Consider the following 11950-nt stretch of genomic DNA (forward strand, 5'->3'; position numbering starts at 1 on the left):
TGATGATGTTAATGCTATTAATGACAATAATGATGATGATAATAATCATAAAGCCCATCCATAATGAAAAAAGGCTAAAAGTATAAAAATCCCTAAAGTCGAAAAAACGGCGAAATCTAGCTATATATAGCCTTTTGAGAATATGGTCGAACCCCCCCCCCCTTTTCGAGTTTATGGGATGATTATGATGATTTCTGCAATAATTCGGCTAATTATGATCATTTTCATGATAATCCCATTAATAATGACGATAATAATGATAATTATGACATTAATTAGGATAATTATGACATTAATTAGGATAATTATGACATTAATTAGGATAATTATGACATTAATTAGGATAATTATGACATCAATTAGGATAATTATGAAATCAATTAGGATAATTATGACATTAATTAGGATAATTATGACATTAATTAGGATAATTATGACATTAATTAGGATAATTATGACATTAATTAGGATAATTATAATAAAATGAAAATTATAATAATTTGCGTAATTAATGCAATAATAGCAATCATCACCAAAAACGACAATGATAATAATTAAAAATAATAATAGAAAAAATAATCATAATATCGCTATTATTGTTATTATAATTATTACTGTTGTTATTATTTCTAAAATTATCATTATTGTTATCATTATAGAAATAGTGGTAATGTGGAAAATTACATTAATAATTAAGATAATATTTCTTATAATTATTATATTAAGGGTAATTATGGCAATAATTACTATAATGATGATAATGATGATGTTAATGCTATTAATGATAATAATGATGATGATAATAATCTTAAAGCCAATCCATAATGAAAAAAGGCTAAAAGTATAAAAATCCCCAAAGTCGAAAAACGGCGAAATCTAGCGATATATAGCCTTTTGAGAGCACTGATAAATATGTAGGCTCAAACCCTATGATCCGCATGACGTGACTGTCATGTCACGAAAGAAATTGGCTTGAGGGGCGGGTGATGTGAACATGCCATCATGGGAGCAACAGGCAGAGGGCCAGAGTGACGGGAACTTGCTGTCATGAATTTGGCTGAAGGTTGACTTGACAGGAGTGTCTTGCCACGAGTGCACGACGCTCTTGGAGGATGATTAGAGTCCGTCGGCATTAGAAAGGGGCTTTTACTTTATTTTCATCTATAAACAAGAATGGAATGAGCCATCCATGAGCCATTACTGGAAGAATACCAGCTTCAGGAATGACAATATTTCTATGCTCGGAATCCTATTCCTGCCCGCCATGAACCGCGGCGCGCGCGCGCGCGCACATACACACACACACGCACGCACTTAATTTCTTCTTTCCTTCTCTCCCTTCCTCGCTCATCCACTTAAAAGAAGGATGTAAAAAACAAATATTTGTTTCCACTGAAACTATAAGATGGGACTTACAATATCATTATCAGATACATATTTTCCAAAAGAAATAAATTGGAAAAAAATCAATCAAAAGCTCAAAATATGAACACAAAAGCAGTCCCCTCGACTCGCCTTCTCGATCCGGTCAGCCGTGTTTCTGAGGATCATGGAGGAGTTCCCGCCGGAGGCGCTCGTCCTGGCGCTCGCTCCCCGCAGGGTCGGTGGGGAAGGGCGAGAGGTCAAGGGCTTCGGGAACTAGTCTGGGGGCCACGTCACGAGCCGACCGGAAGTGCGGATCCTGTGGAAAGGGAAAGAGGAATGAGAAAGGTGTATACATGGCATCTCTTACACATGTTTATATTCCAGTCGTAAAAAAAAAAAAAAAAAAAAAAAAAAAAAATCCATTAAAAATCCAAACAGCCCATAGTGTTAAGTTAGTAATGATGATTGCTATTATTGCATTAATTACGCAAATTATCATTATGATTATCATTTTATAATTATACTAATTAATGTCATAATTATCCTAATTATTGTCATAATTATCCTAATTATTGTCATAATTATCATTATTATCGTCATTAATGGGATTATCATGAAAATCATCATAATTAGCCGAATTATTGCAGAAATCATCATAATCATCCCATAAACTCGAAAAGGGGGATTTTTCGACCATATTCTCTAAAGGCTATATATCGCTAGACTTCGCCGTTTTTTCGACTTTGGGGATTTTTATACTTTTAACCTTTTTACTTTATGGATGGGCTTAATGATTATTATCATCATTATTATCATTAATAGCATTAACATCATCATCATGATCATTATAGTAATTATCGCCATAATTACCCTTTATATAATCATTATATTATCTTAATTATTAAAGTCATTTTCCTCATTATAACTATTTCTATAATGATAATAACAATAATGATAATTTTAGAAATAATAACAGTAATAGTTATGATAATATTAATAGCGATATTATGATTATTTCTACTATTATTATTATTTTTAATTATTATCATTATCGTTAGTATTATTGTTACTATCATGAAAATCATTAAAGTATTCTTGATGATTGCTATTATTGCATTAATTACGCAAATTATCATTATATTTATAATTTTATTATAATTATCCTAATTAATGTCATAATGATCATTATTATCGTCATTATTAATGGTATTATCATGAAAATCATCATAATTAGCCGAATTATTGAAGAAATCATCATAATCATCCCATAAACTCGAAAAGTTTTTTTTTTTTACCATATTCTCAAAAGGCTATATATCGCCAGATTTCGCCGGTTTTTTCGACTCTGGGGATTTTTATACTTTGAGCCATTTTTTCCTTATGGCTGGGCTTTATGATTATTATCATCATTATTATTATTAATAGCATTAACATCATCATTATCATCATTATAGTAATTATCGCCATAATTACCCTTAATATAATCATTATAAGAGCTCATTATAACTATTTCAATAATGATAATAACAATAATGATAATTTTAGAAATAATAAGAACAGTAATAATTATGATAACAATAATAGCGATATTATGATTATTTCTACATTTTTTTATTATTATTATCATTATCGTTAGTATTATTGTTATTATCATGAAAATCATTGGAGTATTCTTGATGATTGCTATTATTGCATTAATTACGCAAATTATCATTATATTTATCATTTTATTATAATTATCCTAATTAATGTCATAATTATCATTATCGTCATTACTAATGGGATTATCATGAAAATCATCATAATTAGCCGAATTATTGAAGAAATCATCATAATCATCCTATAAACTCGAAGTTTTTTTTTTTCTTTACCATATTCCATCATTATTATTATTAATACCATTAACATCATCATTATCATCATTATAGTAATTATCGGCATAATTACCCTTAATATAATCATTATAAGAGCTATCATCTTAATGATTAATGGCATTTTCCTCATTATAACTATTTCTATAATGATAATAACAATAATGATAATTTTAGAAATAATAACAATAATAATAATATTATTATTATTATTATTAACTATTATCATTATCGTTAGTATTATTGCTATTGTCATGAAAATTATTAGAGGATTGGTGATGATTGCTATTATTCCATTAATTACGCAAATTATCATTATAATTATCATTTTATTATAATCATCCTAATTAATGTAATTATACTAATTATGCCATAATTATCATTATTATCGTCATTATAAATGGGATTATCATGAAAATCATCATAATTAGCCGAATTATTGCAGAAATCATCATAATCATCCCATAAACTCGAAAAGGGTTTTTTTTCGACCATATTCTCAAAAGGCTATATATCGCTAGATTTCGCCGTTTTTTCGACTTTGGGGATTTTTATACTTTTAGCCTTTTTTCATTATGGATGGGCTTTATGATTATTATCATCATCATTATTATCATTAATAGCATTAACATCATCATTATCATCATTATAGTAATTATCGCCATAATTACCCTTAATATAATCATTATAAGAGCTATTATCTTAATTATTAATGTCATTTTCCTCATTATAACTATTTCTATAATGATAATAACAATAATGATAATTTTAGAAATAATAACAACAGTAATAATTATAATAAGAATAATAGCGATATTATGATTATTTCTACTATTATTATTTTCTTAAATTATTATCATTATCGTTAGTATTATTGTTATTATCATGAAAATCATTAGAATATTGTTGATGATTGCTATTATTGAATTAATTATCATAATTATGGTAATAATCGCCATAATTACCATTAATATAATCATTATAAGAGCTATTACCTTAATTATTAATGTCATTTTCCTCATTATAACTATTTCTATAATGATAATAACAGTAATGATAATTTTAGAAATAATAACAACAGTAATAATCATAATAAGAATAATAGCGATATTATGATTATTTCTATTATTTTTTTTATTATTATCATTATCGTTAGTATTATTGTTATTATCATGAAAATCATTAGAGGATTGTTGATGATTGCTATTATTGCATTAATTACGCAAATTATCATTATAATGATTATTTTATTATAATTATCCTAATTAATGTCATAATTATCATTGTTATTAATGGGATTATCATGAAAATCATCATAATTAGCCGAATTATTGCAGAAATCATCATAATCATCCCATAAACTCGAAAAGGTTTTTTTTCGACCATATTCTCAAAAGGCTATATATATCGCTAGATTTCGCCGTTTTTTCGACTTTGTTTTTTTTCTTTTATACTTTTATCCTTTTTTTCATTATGGATGGGCTTTATGATTATTTTCATCATCACTATTCTCATTAATAGCAATAACATCATCATTATCATTATAGTACTTATCGCCATAATTACCCTTAATATAATCATTAAAAGAGGTATTATCTTAATTATTAATGCCATTTTCCTCATTATAACTATTTCTATGATGATAATAACAATAATGAGAATTTTAGAAATAATAACAACAACAGTAATAATTATAATAACCATAATAGCGATATTATGATTATTTCTACTATGATTATTATTTTCAATTATTATCATTATCGTTAGTATTATTGTTATTATCATGAAAATCATTAGAGTATTGTTGATGATTGCTATTATTGCATTAATTACGCAAATTAATATTACAATTATCATTTTATAATAATTATCCTAATTAATGTCATAATGATCATTATTATCGTCATTATTAATGGGATTATCATGAAAATCATCATAATTAGCCGAATTATTGCAGAAATCATTGTAATCATCCCATAAACTCGAAAAGGTTTTTTTTTTCGACCATATTCTCAAAAGGCTAGATTTCGCCGTTTTTTCGACTTTTGGGATTTTCGACTTTTTTCATTATGGATGCGTTTTATGATTATCATCATCATCATCATTATCATTAATAGCATTAACATCATCATTATCATCATTATAGTAATTATCGCCATAATTACCCTTAATATAATCATTATAAGAGTTATTACCTCAATTACTAATGTCATTTTCCTCATTATAAGTATTTCTATAATGATAATAACAATAATTGTAATTTTAGAAATAATAACAGTAACAGTAATAATTATAATTAATGTCATAATTATCCTAATTAATGTCATAATTATCCTAATTAATGTCATAATTATCATTATTATCGTCATTATTAATGGGATTATCATGAAAATCATCATAATTAGCCGAATTATTACAGAAATCATCATAATTATCCCATAAACTCGAAAAGGTTTTTTTTCGACCATATTCTCAAAAGGCTATATATCGCCAGATTTCGCCGTTTTTTCGACTTTGGGGATTTTTATACTTTTAGCTTTTTTTCCTTATGGCTGGGCTTTATGATTATTATCATCATTATTATCATTAATAGCATTAACATCATCATTATCATCATTATAGTAATTATCGCCATAATTACCCTTAATGTAATCATTATAAGAGCTATTATCTTAATTATCAATGTCATTTTCCTCATTATAACTATTTCTATAATGATAATAACAATAATGATAATCTTAGAAATAATAACAAGAACAGTAATAATTATAATAACAATAATAGCGATATTATGATTTTTTCTATCATTATTATTATTTTTAATTATTATCATTATCGTTAGTATTATTGTTATTATCATGAAAATCATTAGAGCATTGTTGATGATTGCTATTATTGCATTAATTACGCAAATTATCATTATAATTATCATTTTATTATAATTATCCTAATTAATGTCATAATTATTCTAATTAATGTCATAATTATCCTAATTAATGTCATAATTATCCTAATTAATGTCATAATTATCATTATTATCGTTAGATGGTGGCAGTGGTGGTAATGGTGCTGGTGGTGGAGGTGGTGGTGGCAGTTGTGGTAATGGTGGTGGTGGGTGGTAGTGATGGTGGTGGAAGTGGTTGTGGTGGTGCAGGTGGTGATGGTGGTGGTGATTTTGGTGGAGGTGGTGTTGGTGATGGTGGTAATAATGCTGGTGGTGGTGGTGCTGGTGGTGGCAGTGGTGGTAATGGTGCTGGTGATGGCAGTGGTGGTAGTGGTGCTGGTGGTGGCAGTGGTGGTAATGGTGCTGGTGATGGCAGTGGTGGTAGTGGTGCTGGTGGTGAAGGTGGTGGTGGTAGTGGTGGTAATGATGCTGGTGGTGGTGGTGCTGGTGGTGGCAGTGGTGGAGGTGGTGGTGATGGTGCTGGTGGTGGAGGTGGTGGAAGTGGTTGTGATGGTGGTGCAGGTGGTGGTGATGGTGCTGGTGGTGGCAGTGGTGGAGGTGGTGGTGCAGGTGGTGGTGATGGAGGTGGTGGTGATGGCGCTTGTGCTGAAGGTGGTGGCGATAGTGCTTGTGGTTGAGGTGGCGGTGACAGTGCTGGTGTAAGAGGTGGTGGTGGTGGTAATGGTGCTGGTGGTGGCTGAGGTGATAATGGTGCTGGTTGTGGAGGTGGTGGTGATAGTGGTGGTAATGGTGCTGATGGTGGAGGTAGTGGTGCTGGTGGTGGAGGTGGTTGTGGTGGTGGCGGTGCTGGTGGTGGTGATAGCGCTGGTGGTGGTGGTGGTGATGGTGATGGTGATGATAGAGGTGGTTGTGGTGGTGGAGATGCCGGTGCTGGTGGTGAAGTTGGTGGTGATGGTGCTAATGGTGGAGGTGGTGGTGATAGTGCTGGTGATGGAGGTGGTGGTGACGATGCTGGTGTTGGCAGTATTTTAATGGTGGTGCAGGTGGTGATGGGGGTGGTGGTGCTGGTTGTAGTGGTGATGGTGCTTGTGGTGGAGGTGGTCGTGGTGGTGCTGTTGTTGGAGCTGGTGATGGTGCTGGTCGTGATGGTGGTGGTGGTGATGGTGGTGGTGATCGTGGTGGAGGTGCTGGCGCTTGTGCTGGCAGTGGTGGTGCTGGTGCTGGTGGTGGAGGTGGTGGTAATGGTGCTGGTGGTGGAGGTGGTGGTAATGGTGCTGGTGGTGACGGTGCTGGTAGTGGAGGTGGTGGTGGTAGTGGTAGAGGTGGAGGTGGTGGTGGTGATGGTGTTGGAGGTGGTGGCGGTACTGGTGCTGGTGGTGGAGGTGGTGGTGCTGGTGCTGGAGGTGGCAGTGGTGGTAATGGTGCTGGTGGTGGAGGTAGTGGTGCTGGGGCTGGTGGTGGAAGTGGTTGTGATGGAGGTGGTGGTGCTGGTTGGGGCAGTAGTGGTAATGGTGGTGGTGGTGGTGGTGGGTCAAGTGGTTGTGATGGTGGTGGAGGAGGTGGTGCTGGTGGTGGAAGTGGTGGTGTTGGTGGTGATGGTTGTGAAGGTGGTGTTTGTGGTGCAGGTGGTGATGGCGGTGTTGGTGGAGATGGTGCTGGTGGAGGTGGTGGTGCTAGTGGTGAAGGTGGTGGTAATAGTGCTGGTGGTGGAGGTAGTGGTGACGGTGCTGGTGCTGGTGGTAGAGGTGGTGGTGGTGGTGGTGTTAATGGTGCTGGTGATGGCAGTGGTGGTAATGGTGCTGGTGGTGGCAGGGGTGGTAATGGTGCTGGTGGTGGAAGTGGTGTTGGTGGTGGTGATGGTTGTGGAGGTGGTGTTTGTGCTGCAGGTGGTGATGGCGGTGGTGGTGGAGATGGTGCTGGTGGAGGTGGTGGTGCTAGTGGTGAAGGTGGTGGTAATAGTGCTGGTGGTGGAGGTGGTGGTGACGGTGCTGGTGGTAGAGGTGGTGGTGGCGGTGGTGGTAGTGGTGCTGGTGGTGGCAGTGGTGGTAATGGTGCTGGTGGTGGAGGTGGTGGCGATGGTGGTAATGGTGCTGGTGGTGGAGGTGATGGTGATGGTGGAAGTGGTTCTGATGGTGGTGCAAGTGGTGGTGATGGAGGTGGTGGTGATGGTGCTGGTGATGGTAGAGGTGATGGTGGTGGTGGTGGTAATGGTGGTAGTGATGGTGGTGAAGGTGGTGGTGGTGGTGGAGGTGGTTGTGGTGATGGTGCAGGTGGTGGTGGCGGTGCTGGTGCTGGTGGTGGCGGTGCTGGTGATGGCGCTGGTGGTGGAGGTGGTGGTGAGGGTTCTGGTGATGATAGAGGTGGTTGTGGTGGTGGAGATGCCGGTGCTGGTGATGAAGGTGGTGGTGGAGGTGGTGGTGATAGTGCTGGTGGTGGTGGTGGTGACAGTGCTGGTGGTGGCAGTGTTTTAATGTGTTGGCGGTGGTGCTGGTGGTGTTGGGGGTAGTGGTGGTGGTGATCGTGACGGTGCTGGTGATGGTGATGGTTGTGGAGGTGGTGGTGCTGGTGGTGGTAATGGTGCTGGTGGTAGCAGTGGTGGTAATTGTGCTGGTGGTGATAATGATGGTAATGTTGCTGGTGGTGGTGCTGGTGGTGATGCTGGTGGTGGTGGCAGTGGTGATAATGGTGCTGTTGGTGGAGGTAGTGGTCCTGGTGGTGGAGGTGGTTGTGGTGATGGAAGTGGTTGTGGTGATGGTAGAGGTGGTGGTGCTGGTGGTAATGGTGCTGGTGGTGGAGATGCCGGTGCTGGTGGTGAAGGTGGTGGTGCTGGTGATAGTGCTGGTGGTGGAGGTGGTGGTGACGGTGCTGGTGGTGGCAGTGTTTTAATGGTGGAGGGAGTGGTAGTGGTGGTGGAGGTGGGGATGCTGGTGCTGGTGGTGACTGTGCTGGTGGTGGTGATGTTGCTGGTTGTGGAAGTGGTGGTGATGGTGGTAATGGTGCTGGTGGTGGCAGTGGTGGTAATGGTGCCGGTGGTGGAGGTGGTGGTGGCAGTTGTGGTAATGGTGCTGGTGGTGGAGGTGGTGGTGATGGTGATGGCAGTGGTAGTAATGGTGGTGGTGGTGGTGGTGTTGATGCTGGTGATTGATGTAATGGTGATGATGGTGGAGGTGATTTTGGTGGAGGTGGTGGTGATGGTGGTGGCAGTGGTAGTAATGGTGGTGGTGGTGGTGGTATTGGTGCTGGTGATTGATGTAATGGTGCTGATGGTGGAGGTGGTGGTGGTGATTTTGGTGGATGTGGTGTTGGTGATGATGGTGGTAATAATGCTGGTGGTGATGGTGCTAGTGGTGGCAGTGGTGGCAATGGTGCTGGTGGTGAAGGTGGTGGTGGTGGCAGTGGTGGTAATGGTGCTGGTAGTGGCATTGGTGGCAGTGGTGCTGGTGGTGGCATTGGTGGTAATGGTGCTGGTGGTAGAGGTGGTGGTGATGGTTCTGGTGGTGGTGGAAGTGGTTGCGATGGTGGTGGTGGTGATGGTTGTGGAAGTGGTGGTGCAGCTGGTGATGACGGTGGTGGTGATCATGGTGCTCGTGGTGGTGGTGGTGCTAGTGGTGAAGGTGGTGGTGATAGTGCTGATGTTGGCAGTGGTGGTAATGGTCCTGGTGGTAGCAATGGTGGTAATGGTGCTGGTGGTGGCAGTGGTGGTAATGGTGTTGCTGGTGGTGATGGTGATGGTGGTGGCAGTGGTGGTAATGGTGGTGGAGGTGGTGGTGATGGTGCTGGTGGTGGAAGTGGTTGTGGTGTAGGTGGTGGTGGCGGTGGTGGTGTGATGGTGCGTGTGGTGAAGGTGGTCGTGGTTGTGCTGGTGTTGGAGGTGGTGATGGTGGTGCGGGTGGTGGAGGTTGTGATGGTGCTGGTGGTGGAGGCGGTGGTGATGGTGGTGGTGATAGTACTGGTGGTGGAGGAGGTGGAGACGGTGCTGGTGACGGTGGTGGTGGTAGAGGTGGTAATGGACGGTGGTGCTGGTGGTGGTGATAGTGCTGGTGGTGGAGGTGGTGGTGATGGTACTAGTGGTGGCAGTGGTGGTAATGATGCTGATGGTAGATGTGTTGATGATGGTGCTGGTGGTGGAGGTGGTGCTGGTGGTGGAAGTGTTTGTGGTGGTGGTGCAGGTCGTGGTGGCGGTGATGGTGGTGCTGGTGCTGGTAGAGGTGGTGGTGCTGGTGGTGGTGATGTTGGTGGTAATGGTGGTGGTGGTGGAGGTGGTGGTGGTAATGGTGCTGGTGGTGGCAATGGTGGTAATGCTGCTGGTGGTGGAGGTGGTGATGGTGGTTGCAGTGGTGGTAATGGTGCGTGTGGTGGAGGTGGTCGTGGTTGTGCTGGTGTTATAGGTGGTGATGGTGCTGGTGGTGGTGGTGCGGTGGTGGAGGTGATCGTTATGGTGCTGGTGGTGGTGACAGTGCTGGTGGTGGAGGTGGTGGTGACGGTGCTGGCGGTGGTGCTGGTGGTAGAGGTGGTAATGGACCTGGTGGTGGAGGTGGTGGCAGTGGTGGTAATGGGGCTGGTGGTGGAGGTGGTGATGGTACTGGTGGTGGCAGTGGTGGTAATGATGCTTATGGTGGATGTGTTGATGATGGTGCTGGTGGTGGAGGTGGTGCTGGTGGTGGAGGTGGTGGTGGAAGTGGTTGTGGTGGTGGAATAGGTTGTGGTGGCGGTGCTGGTGGTGGTGATGGTGCTGGTAGAGATGGTGGTGATGCTGGTGGTCATTATTATCATTATTATTGTCATTATCATTGCCATTATCATCATAATGATCATCATTATTGTCAATAATAAAGGAATCATCATGGAAATCATAATTACCTGAATTAATGTTAAAATCCTCATAATTATCATTAAAAAGCTGTAATACGCTAGATTTTGCCGTTTCTTCGAATTTTGGGATTTTGTTACTTTTAGATTTTATATCATCGTAAATGGACTGAATGATAATTATTTTCATCATTATTATGATTTCTGTCATCATTTTTATTATTATTATCATTATAGTCATTATCGTCATGATTATCATTATTATTATCATTATTGCAGTTATAATAATTATTATGCTAATCATTATTGCTATTTGTATCATTATAACTATTTATATAATGATAATAGCAATAATGATGATCTAAGAAATAATAATGACAATAATAATAATTATAATGACAATGATAATGATGTTATTATTTTTTCTATTGCCATTATTAGCATGGAAATTATTGGAATAGAGATAATCATTGCTATTAATGCAGTAATTATCAAGATTATAAAATTTTTAAATTTTGACTATCATTATTATCATTATTATTGTCATTATCATTGTCATTATCATCATAATTATCATCATTATTATCACCATTATTGCAGTTATAATAACTATTATGCTAATTATTATTGCTATTTTTATCATTATATCTATTCATATAATGATAATAGCAATAATGATAATCTTAGAAATAATAATGACAATAATAATAATTATAATGGGAATGATAATGTTTTTTTTTTCTATCGTCATTATTAGTATGACAATTATTGGAATAGAGTTAATTATTGCAATTATTGCAGTAATTATCAAGATTATCATTATAATTTTGATTTTATCATTATCATTATTATTGTCATTATCATTGACATTATCATGAAAATAATGACAGTAATGATACTGATGATAATGATAATCATTATTCAGTCCATTAATAATGAAATAAAGGCCGGAAGTAATAAAATCCCAAAAGTCGAAAAAAACGGCAAAATCTAGCGTATT

The 11950-nt window shown here is 38.1% G+C and overlaps 1 protein-coding gene across 1 annotated transcript in view; it reads right to left on the reverse strand.

Moving 5' to 3' along the window:
- LOC138864781 (craniofacial development protein 2-like) overlaps positions 1–1133 on the reverse strand; it is a 70711-nt gene extending 69578 nt beyond the window's left edge. Inside the window, exon 1 of the mRNA XM_070133370.1 lies at positions 995–1133. Within this exon, the coding sequence (XP_069989471.1) occupies positions 995–1133 (139 nt within the window). The remainder of the gene's footprint in view (positions 1–994) is intronic.
- Between the last annotated feature and the right edge of the window lie 10817 nt (positions 1134–11950).

The sequence above is a fragment of the Penaeus vannamei genome, chromosome 18 (assembly GCF_042767895.1).
Source record: "Penaeus vannamei isolate JL-2024 chromosome 18, ASM4276789v1, whole genome shotgun sequence".
NCBI classification, from domain to species: domain Eukaryota; kingdom Metazoa; phylum Arthropoda; class Malacostraca; order Decapoda; family Penaeidae; genus Penaeus; species Penaeus vannamei.